This window comes from Myxocyprinus asiaticus, chromosome 24, assembly GCF_019703515.2.
Source record: "Myxocyprinus asiaticus isolate MX2 ecotype Aquarium Trade chromosome 24, UBuf_Myxa_2, whole genome shotgun sequence".
NCBI classification, from domain to species: domain Eukaryota; kingdom Metazoa; phylum Chordata; class Actinopteri; order Cypriniformes; family Catostomidae; genus Myxocyprinus; species Myxocyprinus asiaticus.
The window spans coordinates 45,815,321-45,836,170 of NC_059367.1; the positions used below are offsets into that span (position 1 = coordinate 45,815,321).

The 20,850-nt window shown below is 44.0% G+C and overlaps 1 protein-coding gene across 1 annotated transcript in view; it reads left to right on the forward strand.

Annotated features, from left to right (window-relative positions):
• The first annotated feature begins 1,349 nt into the window (after positions 1–1,349).
• cacna2d3a (calcium channel, voltage-dependent, alpha 2/delta subunit 3a) overlaps positions 1,350–20,850 on the forward strand; it is a 438,757-nt gene continuing 419,256 nt past the window's right edge. Inside the window, exons 1-2 of the mRNA XM_051653874.1 lie at positions 1,350–1,681; positions 2,221–2,302. Coding sequence (XP_051509834.1) covers positions 1,587–1,681; positions 2,221–2,302 — 177 coding nt within the window. The 5' untranslated portion in view covers positions 1,350–1,586. The remainder of the gene's footprint in view (positions 1,682–2,220; positions 2,303–20,850) is intronic.

Consider the following 20,850-nt stretch of genomic DNA (forward strand, 5'->3'; position numbering starts at 1 on the left):
TGGGATTTTCATGCACAACAGTCTCTAGAGTTTACTCAGAATGTGTCAAAAACAAACCAAAAATCCTGTGAGCAGCAGTTCTGCGGACCAAAACACCTTGTTGATGAGAGAGGTCAACAGAGAATGGCCAGACTGGTTTGAGCTGACAGAAAGGCTACGGTAACACAAATAACAGCTCTGTATCTGAGATGCTGGAGTGACACATTAACTAGCATTGCCAAATTGTTAATACAATAAAAATAACCACCCCATACACTGTCCAGAAAAATTGGTCCCCCACATAAATTCCCCACACTATTCATGCATTTTTTAACTTATCTGACCCAGGCGATGAATAATTCATTGACAGTTTTGGATTTGCTAAACATGCACTTCTTTTCTTGGTCTCTGCAGTGTACACTTGAGCATCATTTACTCATCCTCATGTTGTTCCAAACCTGACTTCACCATTCACTTTCGTGTATGTAAAAAAGATGCAATAAAAGTGAATGGTGACTGAAGCTAACATTCTACCTAATATCTCCTTTTGTGTTCCATAGAAGAAATAATGTCATATGGGGTTAAAACAACATGAGAGTGCATAAATGATGACAATTTTCATTTTTTTAGCGTGAACTATCACTTTTAAGTGAAGTATCTGTGTTAAACGGTCAGATAATATATATATATATATATATATATATATATATATATATATATATATATATATATATATATATATATATATATTGTATTTTATAGTGATCAATTAAAAAAAAAAAAAAAAAACGCAATGCACCATGATGGTACTCCAAGGTACTGATTGATTGCCAGATTCATATATAATGATATTTACATGGTAGTGTCATGTACTGTGAATAATACCGTGGTATTTTCATAATGGCCTACTTAGTGGTAGTTTTTTTGTTAGTGCAGAAAAGAGGAAAGGTCTGGAAGTGTTCGTTTGATACTGTAAGTCCAGGTTACCGATTTGTTATTTCGTTCTTTTAATTTAGGGGAGAAACATCCATACATGTTTTTGACAGGTTTCGTGAGACTGAATTACTCTAACTCACTAACTAATAATAAACAGCTGCTGAGTATCGCAATTTGGCTCTCAGGAGCGAAGCGTCACACTAGAGGCATCGTCGCGCGCGTCTTTCCTTCTGCACTGTCTATCTGTCGGGTCCGTTGTCTTTCGCCGTCAAGAGTTTGTTCTGTATTTCATCATCCATTTAATAGCACGATTCTCCTGTGAAGAACAGCAGCATCATCTTATCTACTCAAGACAGAGAGAGAGAGAGAGAGAGAGAGAGAGAGAGAGAGAGAGAGAGAGAGTATACACGAGACGTTCTCGCATTGTTCAGATCTCTCATTCAGCAGACTACATCTGTCGAAGTAAAACTGCGGTTAATCTGGACTATAACTGGAGTATGGAATCATGACAGCGGCGAATTTCAATCACAAATATATTCATGCGATTCATTTGTTAACTTTCTGACTATAGCAAACACTCGACATAAACATTATATCCATACACTGACTGTATGGTGTGAGCAGTGTTAAACTGCAGTTCTTCATCTCTTCAGAAGATTTGAACATCGATCATGAAGTGTGTTTTTTATTATGTTTTTTTGCTGTGGGTTTTACTCAACACCAGAGGATCTGGATCACACCAAGGTACCTCCATACCTCTGTCAGTGTGAGTATACGTTATTTTTCATTTATGATAATTTCGATAATTTGCCTATTATGTGCTAGTTACCGTTACACATCACAGAATGCATTCTATATGGTTCTAATATGTAAAAACTGCAGACAGATAGACCTTTGTTCAAACTTCTTTGTTATTTGATATTAAACAAAACTGAAAATTACACTGTTGGGTACTAAGGCACTATTTTCTGTGAATCTGCTTTGAAACAACAGAAAAGCGCTATACAAATAAATAAAACGAAAACTGACACAACTGTTCCTACGCAAGATCAGCTAAATGTTCTTGCGATGTGACAAAGGAATTTTTATAAGTAAAAATATTCGTGTATTTTCTTAAGGCCTTAAATAAAAGAAAAAAGATTTAGAACAATTTTGTTGTTAAAATAGTTGTAGATGACGTGTAGCAAATCTGCACACTGGACACTGCTATCACTGCTTGAAATGTCTTAATGTGCTTTTACTCTTACCTACAATTTTTCGTAAATTTTTTGTGGTTTTGTCAAATTAATTTTCTCCTCTTTCTAGTGTGAAACTCTGGGCTTCAGCATTTGGCGGAGAGATGAAATCCATCGCGGCAAAGTATTCTGGCTCTCAACTGCTACAAAAGGTAATTTCAAACCATGATGTTACCATGTTTTTATTTTTTATTTTTGGGCACATTCAGTGGTATTCTTTGAAGTCATTTGGAGTGGCATGTAACATGAATATTGTAATCATTCAGTACCATGGTATAGTGTATATATCATCATACCATGGTATTATCATGTGTTTTTGGACATGTACCATGGTAATAACATGGTAATCTTCAAAATACCTTGGAGTTCCATGTAAATACAATGGTATATATGGTAATCATTTAGTACCATCATATACTGTATATCAAAGTACCATGCTGTTACCATATGATACCATCACTGTACCATGGTATCACCACAGTACGTTTAAGTAAGTGATACACATGCCATTATGACTAATATAAAGTCTTATATGTCTACAAACATTTCCTTATTATATGGGATCCTCTTAAATACAAATGCGATTGAGTGTGCATTTATATCTGTAGCTTTTTCACTTAAACACAAATACATGTTCACACTCATACTCACATACTGTACAGTACACAGGCACGCATACATGCACACACACACATACACAGTATATGCTATTTAAACCACCCACGAGCAGCAACCTGCTTTTGTTTGTTCATTTCTGTTTACGATCCATCACTGGTGTTCTGCTTTTCTTCCATCACAGTGAGGTCACGGCTGAGTCGCTCAATGAGCACTGAAAGCCTGTGATTACACACAAAGATGTTTCTGTACGACACATCTGTAATGGAGAATATGGATGGATGTTTATGTGCGATCAGTGTTACTCTCATAAATATTCTGCCACCACTGAGCTGAATACTTTAAATCCTTTTTAGTATTAAGCAAACAGACAGGGACAGTGGCATGTTTCTATATTTTTACGAGTGCTACCTAGTACACAGTATGAGAGCATCCGAGGGGCAGATTGTCTGTGTAATGATTAAAAATAAAAAGAGAACACGCATGATGAGCAGACAGAAAAGCAGAGGGCAATGAAAGGGAACGAGGAATATAACGGTAAGCCCAGAGGAAGATGTATGTATGGAGAATGAGCTGTACATGGTATAAGTGTGCCCTACAGCTACAGTACAGATGCACTCACTCACTTCCTCATTGTGTCAGTGACCTCATCACATCCAAAGTGCTTTCAAAAAAGCCACAGGAAATGACATGTAAAGCCCTCTCACCGGCACTCAATATATATAACTCAAGTCAGGTAGGAGGAGAATGGGTGAAACCCACAAAGAAATATCCAGCTTATATTTCACCCCAAAATCAAAAGAAAAAATAAGGAAATTATATTTTGCATGAAGAAAATGAAGACTATTTTAGGACCATTATGATTTTTGGCATTATGACTTAGGCTTTATTGTAATGAAAATAATGTCTAATTGTCAAAAATCTTAAAAGTCCTAAAATATGTTTCATTTTCTTTATGCAAAATATAATTTTTTGTTTAGTTTTTCTCTTGATTTTGGTTGGAAATATGACACAGACCTGCATGCAAAGCATATTTTTTTTTATTTTATTTTTGATGAAACTAGTTAACTCATGCTTTGTATAAATATTTTTCATTTCCGTATATATAACATTAGCGATATCCGAGTTTGTGAATGAATCATTCATTTGAACCAGTTCTTTTAACCAGACGAACCAATTCACCAAAACGGTCCAAATCGGTTGAAACAGTTCGCGTCTTGAGTTAACACTGATCCACAATTTATTCATTCTACAGCAGGGGTTCTCAACAGCGTTACCACCCCCCAGGGGGCATTCAAAGGATGCCAGGGGGTGCTGAGAGCAAATTAGTAGAGAGGGGGGTGTTTATCACGTTTATCATATATCATCAAGTTCCTCTTTGCATTAAAATGTTTATCTAGATTAGGAGTATATCAGTTGGTTCTCAATTATATGGGATGTACCGTGGTTCATCTGATTTTGAAGTCTAGTGATGCATCTGAGGTACCTGGTTTAGCAGCGTCAAATACACAGGCGGTGGCACAACCTCGGCTAATGCACCTGTATGGCTCTGTAGATGAATACGGCTCAATGAACAGAGCAGCACGAGGCAAAGAAGGTGCGAATTTACTCGCAGACCGGTCTCGAGCTCTTAAACTTGCAGCTTTGCGAGAATCAGTGAGAAGCAAAGCGCGAGAATCAGAAACCATTTGAATTCGGCACAGAATCCTATATCACCACCCCTGAATTTACTATAGTAACACTAACTGTACCTTAGGGATAAATAAATAAATATTATCATATCAATACTTCAGCTCTATTAAATTTGTCATAGGATATATTAGGGGAGTGAGGGAATATAATTCATTTTTGTTACAAAATATTTATATTTTGTATTTATTGTTTTTACATGTGTTAAGAGTAGGTCTACGGTTTATAATTTCAAAAATGCCATAGTATGTTTTATAGAAATCATGTTACATCTAACCATGGTAGTGAATAAGATCCATGCTTCCATGTACTTGCTTACTATGGTCTTGTTACAAATACCACTGTTAAAACTATAAAAAAGAATAATTAATGAATAAATTACAACTGTCAAAAGGGCAAATGCAAAATACAATATTGTTTTTAAGATGAAATAAAAATGTGTAAATCCTAAAAAATAGGCTAAAATATTTTTGTTTGAGTGTTAGAAAAAATAACTGTTTTACATTTTATAGATATTATAGATAACCTTACTGTTATTGATACAAGTAAATTGACATCTGCATCCAACTCAAAATCAATGCTGTAATGTAGAATGAGCATTTCAGTGGGACAAACTATGCAATATTATTGGTCTTATCAATTATTTTTGAAATATATGATCAATATCACGTTTATTATTAGTTTCTGTCTTTGCATTTTCATTTTATAGGCCCCAGGTAGGGGGTTGTTCATCAAAAACAGGTTAAGAACCACTGATCAACAGTATTTCACTGTCACTCATGCAAACTATGACCCCGTTTCCACCTGGTATTAAGATGCGTTCGGGTGATCTGATCACATGGGGTCAGCCCTAAATACAGGTCTAAACGGGGTCTAAATCATTTTGTGATTGGATCACAAAAATAACATATAAATGTGGTCAAAAATGCATGTGACCAGATCATATTTGAGGTGTAAACGCTTATCCGTCCTGTATGCATCCCAGCAGCAGTGAAGCGCCACCCCCTCACCTGTCAATCAACCACTGTGCCAAAACAAGAGTTTATACTGTACTTTGCCATTTATGGGGACACTCCCAAGGGGAAGACACCGCAGAGACTACACGCGCCGTAAACGAGACTGAGTCCAACTCCAAGCCGAGAAAAGAGATGCTCTGAACCGGGAGGAGCTTGCTCTTTTCCCAGTTGACCCGAAGCCCTAGTCGGGCTTGGTTCGCTACCACCGCGAACCAATCTTGATGCCGGACGCTCGCTAGGACGCGTTCAGTGTCTTGAACGGGAGTCTGTGTAAAGCCCGGTTCAGTACTCGCAGGTCCAAGATTGGCCGCAACCCACCGCCTTTTTTTCGGTACAATATAGTAGGGGCTGTAAAACCCCTTCTTCATCTCGGCCAGAGGGACAGGCTCTATCGCATCCTTCCATAGGAGGGTAGCGATCTCCACGCGCAAGGTAGCAGTGTTCTCGCCCTTTACCGAGGTGAAGTGGATACCGCTGAACCTGGGTGGATGCCTGGCGAACTGAATCACGTAGCCGAGTCGGACGGTCCGGATCAGCCATCGCGATGGACTGGAATGCGCAAGCCATGTGTCCAAGTTCCGGGCAAGGGGGACCAAGGGGACAATCTCGTTGGACGTACCTGACAGCTCCCGTTAGGGCATACCAGAGCGGGCAGTGGGAGGATTCCCGGGAGGCGAACAGGTCTACCTGTGCCTTGCCGAATCAACTCCAAATCAGCTGGACCACATGGGGGTGGAGTCTCCACTCTCCCTGAGCGTCACCTGCCGCGACAGAGCATCTACTGTGGCGTTGAGGTTGCCAGGGATATGAGTGGCCCGCAGAGACCTGAGTCAGTGCTGTAGCGGTCTCATATGCATCAACCCGAGTGGCATGACCGCCGCTGAGGATGCCATATGCCCCAGGAGCCTCTGAAAGTATTTCAGTGGGACCGACATTTCCCGCCTGGATAAGTTCAGGCAGTTCAACACCAACAGCGTGTGCTCACATGTGAAGCAGGGGGCGTTCCTCTCCTGCGGGGGGCTCTATGCCAAGGCCGAGGGCTGGGCTCGGGCTGGGGCAGAGCCGGTTGAGTTTGTGTTGCCGCAACAGATGGGGTGTGCACTTGGAGACGCCCTCGGTGAACAGAGTCACGTCGGGTCAAGATGTGCTGAATGGCCTCCGTCTGTTGCTTCACCGCCGAGAACTGTTGGGCGAAGTCCTCAACGGTGTCGCTGAAGAGGCCGACCTGGGAGATGGGCGCGTTAAGGAACCGCGCCTTGTCCGCATCCCTCATCTGAACCAAGTTCAGACACAGGTGGCACTCCTGGACCACAAGCGTGGACATCGTCTGCCCAAGTGCACGAGCTGTGACCTTAGTCACACGGAGGGCAAGATCGCTCACCGAGCGCAGCTTTTGTAGCACACCGGGATCAGAACTACCCCCGTGTAGCTCTTTCAAAGCCTTGGCCTGATGGACCTGTAAGAGGGCCATGGCATGCAGGGTGGAGGCGGCCTGACCGGCAGCGCTGTAGGCTTTAGTCGCCAGAGACGATGCCATCCTACAGGCTCAGGAAGGGATTGCCAGGTGACTCCGCCAGGTGGTGGCGCTCAGCGGGCACAGGTGTGCCGCGATCGCCTTATCCACCTGGGGTATCGCGGCATAACCCTCGGCCGCCCCAACGTCGAGGGTAGTGAGAGCGGACGAACTGAAGGATCGGGTTCGGGCAGCGAAAGTTGCCCTCCATGATCGCGTCAGCTCGTCATGCACTTCCGGGAAGAAGGGGACTGGAGGGGGTCGTGGCTGCGAGCAGTGTGCCAAACCCAGAAACCAGTCACCAAGCCGCGAGTGCTCAGGGGTGGGTGGAGGGTTCCACTCAAGCCCAACACTCGTGGCGGCCTGGGCAAGCATGGCTGTCAGCTCCACGTCGGCCTCAGACTGGGCTGCCACACCCGAAGGCGGCAACCCGGTTGAGTCCTCGGCGTCCAACATCACCAAGGCGCTCTCCAATGCAGCGATCAACATCTCATCCGGCTCACGAGCTCCGAAAGAGACATTAGGCTGGCACTGAGACGAGCTGCCTGTCTCATCCCAGAACTGGACAGGCGCAATCGAGCATACCGGGGAGTGGGCGATCTTCAGTGTCAACCAGGGCGGCCTCGTACCCGTATGTAGAAGGATCAGCGGGGGGACAGCTGAAGTGTCTTTCCCTTGAAAGAAGGAAAGCCGTGACCGCAACGTTGCCATGGTCATGTTCTCACAATGAGAACATGAACCATCCACGAACGCTTCCTCAACGTGATTTTGGCCCAGGCACATGAGGCAGTGATCGTGACCGTCAGAGGCGGAGAGGTAACGACCACATCCAGGAACTGCACAGAGACGGAAGGGCATCTTTAAAAAGATGTTCAACGTCACTGTGCCTGCTCTAATAGAGGAAATATACTCTTTAGAGGAAATAAACTCTTTTAAAGCGCTGTCGAAGCGTCCAGGGGCATGGTCTGCAGTGGAGTGCAGAGTGGAGAGAAAGCCGCTGGAATGTGCCATATATCCAACAGCACATGCTTCTGAAGAGGTGAATGGATCAGTAGTAGTATTCAGCTCGCTGAAATACAACTGCTCAGCTCCGAAGAAAAAATCTGAATGAATCCGCATTCCAGCCTCCCTTTTATACCCGTATGTCGGGTGGAGTGGCATGCAAATTCTACTCGCAAATTCTCATTGGCCTTTTCTCAAAGATCTGAAGGTGTCTCGGGCTCTCAAGATCAACCCCTAGTGTCACTACATCGACACAACATCGAGTGAGTGACAGAAGGGGAAGTTACACTTCTATATTCAGATCCTCGGTCCACACATGCTCATAGTATCAGAAACCCCGTTTCCACCTGGTATTAAGATGTGTCTCGAGTGATCCAATCACATGTGGTCAGGTGAGACACATTGCTGTTTACACCTGGTCATTTAAATGCATCTCGTTTGACCACTTGTGTTCAGATTTGGAGTGGAGGGTTTCTGTTTCATGACGACATACATCACTATGTCAGTGTGTTACTGCATGATAATAAAGCACAACAAAGTCAGAAAAGACAAAGAAAGCATGAAAAAACAGTGCACTGTTTCTTACAGATGCGGTTGAAATTTAATCTAAGCACAAACTCAACGTCAAGCAGAATTATCCATTATTTTAGTGTATTGGCTGTATTTCTTTTTTGGGGAAAGGAAAAAAAACAGGATAAGAGGCCACGACTGGGCTAGCCCGTCTCTATCTTTTGGGCAGTCGACTTGTCCCCAAAGGGGACACTCCCAAGGGGAAGACACCGCAGAGACCACACGCGCCGTCAACGAGACTGAGTCCAACTCCAAGCTGAGAAAAGAGATGCTCTGAACTGGGAGGAGCTTGCTCTTTTCCCAGTTGACCCGAAGCCCTAGTCGGCTGAGGTGCGAGAGCACCAGGTCCCTGTGTGCACACAACACATCCCGAGAGTGAGCTAGGATTAGCCAATCATCGAGATAGTTGAGGATGCGAATGCCCACTTCCCTTAGCGGGGAACAAGAATGTGTCTTGTCTGAAAGGCCACACAGTTCAAGGAGATTTTGGGAAGTATTGGGTGTGATGACTTCAAATCTTTAACATTAACACTGATCAAATATCCTTTTCTTTCAGTGTACACTTGATCATAGTGGCCCTGCACTGACTGATGACAACTACTCCTTCAGTCTGTCAAAAATGTTCTCCTTGTTACCATACCTTTTTAATTGCTGTATGTGTAGTCTTTTACTTTAAAGTGTGTGATATATAATTGCAATATGTCATGATCCAGTTTCCCTATTCTTGCCATGCTCCGATTAAAAATGAAAAAAGAACTGTTTTCTTTTTTATTAATAAACTATATATAATAATAATAAATAAAATAAATATAAAAATAATAATCTATGGAATAATTACAGCTAGTTACTGTGCAATTTAGATTTTTAAAGTAACATACCTTGGCTACAAATTACAGTAATCCATTAAATACTGTACACCGCAATTGCAAGCTTGCTGTAATCAGGTTTTTTACATTACCTAGCTGGCAACAGTGTTGGCAGTGTGTTACTGTAAAAAGGCACGGTAAGGTCTAACAGTGAATATTGAAAAGCACTTGTACAGTATTCGGCTAGTAGAGAGAGAGATGTATCTGATGGAGAAGTGTTCATTATCATATGCGAGTGGCTTTAAACTAGCACTTAGTCAAATTTCCCAGGATTTTTCTTTCACAGTGGCAGCAAATTAACTGCCAGTCAAGTACACACAGGTGTCCTAGCAGTAACCACAGTTCATCACATTAACATTCCCAAAGTGTCACAATACTTATTGTCTTCAACACTGTATCTGTTGATTTAGCATTTCAAACTTAACACCCTTCTTTTTTTGTTTTGCTTCAAAAGAGTGCTTGTGCTATCTTTCTTTAGAATAAATTGTTGTGTTATTTTGTTATTTGATGCAATGACATTTAGTCATTAATGTCCAAATACTTTTTGTTGTCGCGTTAAAATGCACTTAATGCAATGGTTCTTGACAGCTCATCTGGGTGAACTTTTAGTAAAACTTCTTGCCGGCTGCTAAACACCTTCTTTGTGCCATTGGTCCATGTCATCGCTAGGTGTGACCTGGAGCTCAATCTACTTTGAGGCAGATAGCTAATTCACGTTCAGTTAGTTAAGATAAGTCAACATGAACACATCGGCGCGCATAGTTACAGTATTTGTGAACTGGTGCAAATTTACCTACAGCTGTATGATAGTTCGCTTAGAGACATTTTCCAAGACCATGTCATGTGATGTTTTTGTTTATTTAGTCTACAAAAGGAATCAAATCTACTCAAATACTCTTAAGTGCCCATTCACTCATGTGCCAACTGTAGCTGAAAGCCATTCACATATCTGCCCATAGTAAGGTATGCTTGTCATCATTCTTTTGTCTATATTCTGCCCATTAAAACTATTTTATACACCCATCTTTGCAGTAGTATCAGTGTCATTATATATTAAAATAACAGAGTGTAAATGGCGCACATTATGGCCACGTATAGCGTGTTAGCGCATTAGCGTCATGAATTTAGAATGTAGGCTAAACAAGACAAATTACACATTATCTACTGCATAAATATTACTTTAAATCATCATCGAGTTCTTTTACTGATCTAGTGTGAATTCTACTCATAGAATGAGGCATGAATTCATTGATAACACATTTTAATTTCATATTAGTTAAGGTTTTACATGTAGTCTTGTACATCCTCATATTTAAATGTTCCTCTAAATGCCTCCCACATTGGTTTGGCCGGTGTCTGAATGTTAATAAACGGTATGTCGTTGCTCAGCTGTTTTGAACTTCTTTTTACCTCTGAATGAAGAACGAAGAAGAAATTCTCCATAAGTGTGCTGGAGTCTTTACTCTTTACTTCTGACTTTAGATACAGCTCACAAGCTTGCCATCTGCCGAAGTTTTCAGATGACTCTGCTATTGTGGCTTGTATTTAGCAAGGCCGTAACTATGTCTTGAACATTGGGTCACAGGTGTTGTGGTCACAAATATAATGGTCCTCTTTGGTCCTTTAATATAGTAAAGGCACTGAATGCAATAATTTTCTGAATAAAGGCTTAAAATGCGATAAAGGCCCAACATTTTATGATTTTTGGTTTTAAAAGATACATGTATTTTTAAAATTCACACAGTACAAGACAAAGACTATGTCTGCATTGCTAGCAATCTTTTCTTTCTTTTTTGTGCTGTCTCAAATAAAAGATGAAGATAATTTGAATTTCTTTTCATCACTGATGTATCTGTAAAGTTACATGACTGTGTCAGCTGGTTAGCAAAAATGAAATACACAAAATTATTTACTGCCCTCAAGTTGTCCCTCATTGTTTTTTCCTCCCAGTAGAATCTAACACAATATTTTCTTCAAGAATCCTAACGCTGCTCTTTTCCATACAAAAACAGTTCAGCCACCGTAGAAACGAGAGGTTGGTCCAAGGGCTGAAAAGACGGTGACAGACCGGTGTGATGACCACGCGATATGTCCCGCGGTGCCATGCCCATCTCGGGACTCGAGTCTGAAGCCAGTGCTGAAGTGGTCTCATATGCATCAACCCGAGCGGGGTGGCCACCGCTGAGGATGTCATATGCCCCAGGAGCCTCTGAAAAAGTTTCAGTGGAACTGCTGTTTTCTGTTTGAACGCCTTCAAACAGACCAACACCGACTGGGTGTGCTCGTTCATGAGGCACGCTGTCAAAGAGACTGAGTCCAACTCCAAACCAAGAAAAGAGATGCTCTGAACCGGGAGGAGCTTGCTCTTTTCCCAGTTGACCTGAAGCCCTAGTCAGCTGAGGTGTGAGAGCACCAAGTCCCTGTGTGCACACAACATGTCCCGAGAATGAGCTAAGATTAGCCAGTCATCGAGATAGTTGAGAATGCGAATGCCCACCTCCTTTAGTGGGGCAAGGGCTGCCTCTGCGACCTTCGTGAAGATGCGAGGAGACAGGGACAGGCCGAAAGGGAGGACCTTGCACTGATATGCCTGACCCTCGAATGCAAACCGCAGGAAGGGTCTGTGTCGAGGAAGGATGGAGACGTGGAAGTACGCGTCCTTCACGTCTACCGCTGCAAACCAATCTTGATGCTGGACGCTCACCAGAATGCGTTTTTGCGTCCGCATCTTGAACGGGAGTCTGTGTAAAGCCCGGTTCAGTACTCGCAGGTCCAAGATTGGCCGTAACCCACCACCTTTTTTCGGTATGATGAAGTAGGGACTGTAAAACCCCTTCTTCATCTCGGCCGGAGGGACAGGTTCTATTGCGCCCTTCCATAGGAGGGTAGCGATCTCCATGCAAGGTAGCAGCGTTTTTGTCCTTCACCAGGGTGAAGTGGACACCGCTGAACCTGGGCGGACACCTGGCGAACTGAATCACGTATCCGAGTCAGACGGTCCGGACCAACCATCGCAACGGATTGGAAAGCGCAAGCCACGCGTCCAAGTTCCACGCAAGGGGGACCAAAGGGACAACGTCGTCGGATGTACCGGCAGGCCCGTGGCGGGGCGGAGCTCAAGGTGCCACACCATGTCATGGCCGTGCTGAGTCTAGGGACATCAAAGCACTTACCTAGCTCCTTGTGACAACCCCTGGTACAGCCTGGGACGGGGAGGATGAGGCGTGTCCTCATGACCCGTGGAGACTGTCGCATCAGGGGTGGATTTGTGCCACAGCTGGGCGCTCGGGCGGGAGACCGCCGCTGGAGCGCCAAACCTGCCAAATAGAATGGTGGACAGTGGTCGTGATGACGGCCCTGCACACCAGATACGTGACCCAGGGAACAAGGAAACCGCTCTTGCTGAACTCTTGAGTACTAAAGCCACTTGGGCATGCAGCGGAATTAAATGCAAAAAAGATGGAGAGGTCTACTTACCAGCTCCAGAGCAGCGGGTTTAATCGTCCCTGGGTCGCCTGTCTCAAGGGCGCTTTGAAGCCTTTCATGGGTTCTGGGTGGCCGCGAGACGGGGTGCGGGATCTTGAGCCGCGCCGGGGCAGGATATGCCGGATAGCCTCCGTCTACTGCTCCACCGTTGAGAACTGCTGGGCAAAGTTCTTGATGGTGTCGCCGAATAGGCCAGTCTGGGAGATGGGGGCAGCAAGGAATCATGTCCTGCCAGCCTCACCCATCTCGACCAGGTTGAGCTGGACCACTAATGTGGACATCGTCCACCCGAGAGACCGTGCCATGACCTCCATTGCTCGGAGAGCGAGGTTGGTCGCCGAGCGCAGTTCCTGCATCAATCCCGGGGCGGAACTACCCTTGTGCAGTTCCTTTAGCGCTTCGGCAGACTTGCAGGAGACCCATGGCCTGCAGGGTGGAGGTGGCTTGTCCAGTGGCACCGTAGGCCTTGGCCGTCAGAGACGACGTAAACCTACAAGCCTTGGACGGGGACTTCAGGCACCTGCGCCAGGTGGCGGCACTCTGTGGGCATAGGGGCACTGCGAGCGCCTTTGTCCACCGGGGGATTGCCGAATAGCCCTTGGCCGCCCCACCATCGAGGGAAGTGAGGGCGGGGAAGCTGAAAAGATCGGGACCGAGCAGTAAAAAGTGCCCGCCACGACCTTGTCAGCTCTTCATGCACTTCCGGGAAGAAAGGAACGGGGGCGGGGCGTGGCTTTGAGTGGTGCCGCGAGCCCAGGAACCAATCATTGAGCCGCAAGGGTTCAGGGAAGAGCGGAGGGTTCCACTCTAGCCAACGCTCGCGGCTTCCAGGAAAGCATGTCGTCATCTCCACGTCAGCCTGTGACTGGGCAATCATCCCCGAAGGGAGGAGCCCAGCTGAGGCTTCCGTGTCCGACTGGACGAGCCCGCTCTCCGATGCTGCGCTCGAGAGCTCATCACTTTCGCGGGCTCCGAATTAGAGGTCGAATTCGCCGTGAGACGAACAGGTGGACTCATCAGCGTGCTGGGGAATGGGAGGTCCGCGGGGGGATACCCGACGAAGGTGGTCCCATTGGGGTCCCCAAATCGCCCCCAGTGCTAGCTGCGCTGGCCTCATACCCGTGGGTAAAAGGACCGAGGCGGGGAGCCTCTGGGGTGGCTTGCTTTCTTACAAAGGCCGCGACCGCATCGTTGCCATGGACATGTCCTCGCAATGAGTCCACGAATGCTGTCTCCACGTGAGCAGTGCCCAGACATGAAAGATCGTGACCGTCAGAAAACGAGAGATAACAAGCGCAACCAGGAATAACACAATCGGAAAGGCATCTTTAAAAAGATGCGTCTTTAAAAAGACGTTCCGTGTGTGCCGCTCTTTTAGAGAAATATACTCTCTTAGAGAAATATACTGTTTTAGAGAAATATACTCTTATTTCTGCTGAAGCACCCAGGGGCATTCTCTGCAGTGCACCAGTGCAGAGGAGGGAGAAGCCGCTGAAATGCGCCATCAGATCCAGCAGAGGTGAATGAACATTCGTGGGAAAATCAGCTCAGTGATCATGACCGTTCGGCTCCGAAGAGAAAATCTGAATGAGTGGTTGCATACCAGCTCCTTTTATACCCGTATGTCCGGGGGAGTGGCATGAAAATACCACTCGCCAATTTTTATTGGACTTTAATCAAAGATTAGAGGTGTTTCGGGCTCCCAAGAGTGACTCCTAGTGTCACTACATCGACACAACGTCGAGTGAGTGACAGATAGGGAACTGCTCCATTAATGTTTCACATTCACAATTGTTTGCAATCTTGGAAATTTATGTTTTAAATCATAAAACAGTGGTCAAATATTGCATGTTTAGTTAGATACTTACATCTCACATGACACAAACACTCTTAACCTGAACTGCTTGCTAATGCGTGGCGCTGGAATATAAATAATCCATGGGGTTCCCGCTTATCTTCTTAAATTTAAGTCCCGCTTTCATCGCTTTGATTGGCTATCTCATATGACATTGACGAGTGGTGTTCGACTACTGAACACAGTAAAAATTAAACTTTTTTAAACCATTAGGTTATTCCTGCAACAACTTAATGACAATTAGACAGCAGTGCATAATGGACTGTAGCAGAACAGCAACAAGGATATCAGTTATTGGGGAGGACAATCTGGCCATATCTGATTATTCTGATATCTGATTATTCAAAGTATATTGTAGTTACGGCCCTGGTATTAAACAAGGGACAGGAGGATGAGTACAGGAGTGTGGTAGAGAGTTTTGTTGAAAACAGGAGGATGAGTACAGGAGTGTGGTAGAGAGTTTTGTTGAAAACAGGAGGATGAGTACAGGAGTGTGGTAGAGAGTTTTGTTGAATGTTGTGAGCTGAACTACCTACAATTAAACATCACAAAGACTAAGGAGCTCATTGTAGATCTAAGGAGAAAGAGAACCTTCTTGAATCCAGTGAGCATTAGGGGAAATGTGGTGGACATTTTTGAGAACTATAAGTACCTGGGTGTCTACATTAGTCCCTTTTCCAACTTCAGTCCTGGTATGTTACCCTTAGTAACTTTTTAGATGAGAACTCTTATGAGGAACAGCACACCCGAAAAGACTTTTCCCCTCTTGCATTCACACTCATAAAAATAACCCCCTTAGTGACATCATCTAGTGTTAACCGTTTTTCTTCTGACATTGTTTACATGCGCGACGTCATAGCAACAACAAAATTAACAACACCGACGTTAGGATCAGGGCTGTTTTACACTGTGGCTGCATTGGAAAATGTAGGCAGCTGCCTAATCAGTTATTGGCTTAAACAACAGCGTTTTGAATGAATGGAACTCTTAAGGAAATTGGTCTCAGAACAGTTTTAAAAGCACCTTATTTTCACCCTACCTCCTTATAAAGCATCCCAAGGCCACATTTTCAGGTTTTTATATGCAACCTGTGTTTTCAGTTTACATTTTCCGCATGAGCTGTGCATGCGGTGTCCCTGAAGCTGCAGTGAGAGGAGAGATGAGGCAGTCTTTAACCATGGAACACACGCTGAACTCAGCGGGAAATATGTTGGAAATGCCCTATAAACCTATTTATCAACACAATCTTTTACAGTAAAGGCTTTGATGGCTCAACATAAAATACTGTTCTGAATGATTCTTTTATACTGTAGTCACTCATTGACTTGATGACTTGAAAAAAGATGTCTTGATGCAAGTGAACCATGCAGTAACAGGCACTTTCCTCAAGTAAATTAGATTTCAGGATGGTTACGTTAATAATAGATTTAATTTACACATTACATTATCTCGCTAAACATTTTATTTATTTCCATTTTCCCGGGGGAAACAAAAACAATGTAGTAATCCAGAAATCTCCTTTTTCTGTATAGTCACACAGCACAGATGCGATGAAAACTCAAAGCGCATCTCCCGTTGAAGTCACGCAGCAGCTCTGCTCACCCCTCAAACACACACACACACACACACACACACACATATACATACTGTATGTGAAATGGATGATTCTCTTTGGATACTTTGCAGACTAGCAGCTACAAGTTTGTTTACTAATGGCACTGTAGACTCCTTGCATTTCTCATTGCTTTGTGGGTCAGGTTTTTGACCAATCACAAGTTGAAGCACCTCCTGGGACCACAGTCCCTCTTCTTGGGTAGAAGTATCTACCCCGGAGTAGGAGCTAAAAAGTCAGTCTAAAGTCCCTCTAAATGGCTAAAAGGGACTCTAGTTCCTCATGTGTGAAAACAATGATAAGTGCTAGTTCCGGGGAGAATTTCCTAAAATGGGCTTTAATCCCTGCAGTGGGAAAGGGTCTATTGATAATAAACTGGACTGGACCAAAAATACAGTGACTGTGTATAAGAAAGTTCAAAGCTGTCTGTATTTTCACAGGACACTTATGTCATTAAATGTATGCATACCATTGTTGCAGATGTTCTATCATTCAGTGGTGGCTAGTGTCTTTTTCTATGCTGTTGTATGCTAGGGCAGCAGGGTGAAGGCTGCCGATGTCAATAGACTCAATAAACTCATTAGAAACGTTGGCTCCGTCCTCTGAGTTGAGTTGGAGTCTTTGATGGAGGTGTCAGAGAGGCGGATGTTATAGAAGCTTCTCAGTATTATGGACAATGCCTCTCATCCCCTGCATGCCACTCTAGAGTTACATTGTAGGTGCTAATGGTTGTTTAAATCAGTTTTACTATCAGAAATAATCAATAATTAATTGTTATTAATTATGGAATAATTAAATAACAATTAAATAATAATTAAATAGAATTTAACTCATTAAATTCTATTCTCGGGGCACCACTCGTTGAAAAGAGAAAAATGATAGCAAGTTACTGGTTGAGTCTCACAAAACAAAATCTACCCTGTAGGTTGAGTATCTTAATTGTTAATCAAAATAATCAAAAAGGGGAAAAACTAGTTAAATTATTGCCATACAAATTTAATAGTAATCTAGTTACAGTTAGTTTCTAACACCAATAAAATAACAGTATAAAATAAAATAACTCAGCTTTATTCTTTGGATCCAGCAATGGAGAAGAATGCAGAAGGTAGTCAATGTTGAATGAAACTGGGCGCCTTTCCGTTTTTCAAAATAAATTCACTGTTGCTTTACAGTGAAACTGAACCGGTTGTTATAAGTATACTATAAGACTTGAACAAAGCTAAGTTAATCTTCTCTACCGTGGCCAAATGGTGAGGTTAGAAAAACGTGGTCTCTTTGTTCTCAGTCCAAAACGGAGGGAAAACTCCTTCAGTACGTGCACAGTACAGATGTCCCTTAACAGCCAGGCAGAGCTTAGCACAGAGAGGCCAAACTACATCTGTCCGCTGGTTTTATTGACAAGATGACATCATCGGTCGTAGGCCGCTTTCGACCAATGGCGTTTGAGACTGGGTCCATGGGTGGGACTTTGCATCCAGTTGTGAATTTGTGAAGGATCCTGGGAAACTGAGTTCAATGTCTCTCCTTTGATTATAGAACAAAGGGCCATGCGGTCTCTGCGGCCATTTTGAGTGGGCCAAGGCCCTACACCTCCCCCCTTTGGTCTTAATGTTGGGGTTCCTGCCACAGTCCTTGAGAGCAACCCAAAATTTGAACAGTTCAGTCCTTGAGAGCAACCCGAAAGTTGTACAGTCCATGTGTCCTGGGTTTGCATGAGCTTAGTTCCTGGAAACATTAACAGTTCATAAAGGCTTTTGATACCTGGGCAGTCATAGTAGGTAACATCTGGGCAGATGAATTCTAACTAGGCTAGCTAACATAATTTCTATCAAAACAGCACTTCACATTGGTAAAACACATCAAACATTGCAACAACCCTTTGTTATCCCTGAGTTTTCAATGATTATGAAAAGGAAAATGGGAAAGATTGTTACAGTTAGTATAACTGTTCCTGGGCAGAGTTAGCAGCAGTTAGTGGTAGAGGGGTAGACAGGAGCTTGAAACGCTGTGGAATGAGTGTCATTGCATCCAGTCTAGTGTGTAGTGTTTGGATGTGTCTGTGCATGGCGTATGCGATACCTGCCGTGATGATCCAACCACTAAGGAGGAGCCCAAGGGCAGTCAAACTGATGGGGTGTTCTTGATAAGGCGATAATTTTCCTATATGATTGAAAAATGTAGTCGTGAGCCCAGTCGATTTGAGACTGAACTTTACTAATTTGGTCCCTTCAGCTAGAACCTGTTGTTGAAGGGTGTCGTCAATAGTGAGGTTGCAGCCTCTGAATGCGTCCATGATCTCAATCTCTGAATTGTGTCTCTCTGGACTGAGATGGTGGGGGACAATGTCGGCTATATGTACCATGGCCCCTTGTGGGACCTTCAAGAACACCGTTTGGTTTGGGATTGTTAATTTAGTGTTTGTGTCATGACGGTCATATGACATTAGGATCTCGGTGGCAGGGGTACTGACAAGCCATCGACTACCAGCTCTTTCTACCCTAGATTCTGTCCCTTCATCTTTAACAGATATACTAGCCTGGCATTTTTGCTCTAGGGTGTCAGCCCTCAGACCGCACAGGTGGTCGGTTATATCTCTGATAAAGGGGTTGCTGGGGCAAACCCAATGTATGTCCTTGGTGTTCGTACACATGTTCAGATTGGGAATAAGGTAAAGAGAGGGGTCATCATCGTGGTAGGCAAGCACCGGTGGTGTTTTGATATGTACGTGTACATTATTCTTCCAAAACCCAACGTTCAATATGGATTTCAGTTGGTAAATGTTCTGTTTCTCTATAATGGGTAATTTAAGGATAAATCCTATCTCTAGGTTCTGAGGATTTACATGGATGGGGATTGCACTGCCAAGGCTGTATGCCAGATGTATCTGATAAGTTTGCACAATGGTGGTAGTGGCCGATCTAAGGATTTGTTCAACCATGTTTAGGGGAACTAGGTAGGATGGGATCTTTCCCCCACTCAGGCTGTTAACTGACGTGCTAATTTCCCTTACAAGGTCATGCATTAGATCTCTAACCATTCACACATATGTTATGTCTGATCTCACAACTTCTGACAAGGCATCCAGAGCATGCAAAGTGTTATTTAGAATTGCTGAGTGCATGTTTACAGTGAGTATGGTACCCTGTAGGGTTTTACCCAGATCCTGTAATTGTTATTGTTGTAACAGGAGTTTCTCTTGGATTTCTGGCATTTCCTCATTAAGTTCACCCATTTGTCTTCGGAGTGTACCGAGACTGACGGAGTTGGCAGCTGAAAGGCCAATAGAGAACAGGGAACCAATGGCCGATACTGCTACTAGCAGACCACCGAGGAACCGCTTTGGTCGTTTATTCCCACTGAGTACTTCCTCTGTGACTAGGAATTTCTGCAGTTGTTCTAGGATGTGGACAGTTGTCAATTTGGCATGTTCAACTGTGTCCTGGGTTTGGGTTCCGCTTACACTGCCCTCCGTCATCTGTGGAGGTAACTGGATGTGTTTGCGATACACATCCCAAGGGTCTAAACGAACGTATATTCTTTGGGTGTAGAGGTGGCAATGGGTGATTAAGAGCCCAGGGGTCTCCTGTAGGACAATACCGGTTGGCAGGCCAGTTTCTACCACCTCATTGGCTTGTGTGAGCTGTAGGTTGAGGAAGATGCCAAGGATCCAAAGGAATTTCATCCTGAAACATACAAGAGTCTCGTTACATTGTGTTTGCAGGAGTAGTCTTAAGGGTTAGTGCATGCTAAAGTATGAGTAAAGCATGCTACACCCAACTACAAGAGACACTATTGTTGTGGATTTGCTCCCCTTTGGAGTGGAGACTGTTCAAAGGGTTTGATCTGATTTGAATGGACCCATTTGTACGTTGGTGTTTGGTTTGGCTTCGAGATACGGATTCGGTCAGCTACCGGAGAGAGCTTGCCTATAATCTCAAAGGGGCCTGACCAGCTTGGTAGGAACTTTTTGGCGATTCCCACTGGTTTAGCGAACCTGAAATAGAGGACTTTATCACCTACTTTATACTCGCGGTCAGACGTTTTCCTATCGTAATAAGCCTTTTGTCCTTTGACACTGGTTTCCAGGTTTGTTTGGGCCCAAGCAAATGTAGTTTGGAGGTATTTGCGTAACTCGGTCACATACTGATGGGCAGTATATGCGGTTGCAACACTGACGTCTTCTGGACGGTACAGCAGATGCAGTGGGAGAGTCATTTCCCTCCAAGTCATCATTTCAAAGGGTGTGATCCCCGTGGTGTGGTGTGGAGTAGACCTGATGACCATCAGTACCAAAGGGAGTTTCACGTCCCAATCTTTGCCATTGCTGTTGACATACTTCTTGAGCATGCTGACAATGGTACAGTTGGTTCGCTCAACCTGACCTGATGACTGGGGGTGGTATGCAATGTGGAATTTGGCTTCCACACCCAACATTTCCCACATTGTTTTCATCACAGCCGCTGTGAAATGAGTGCC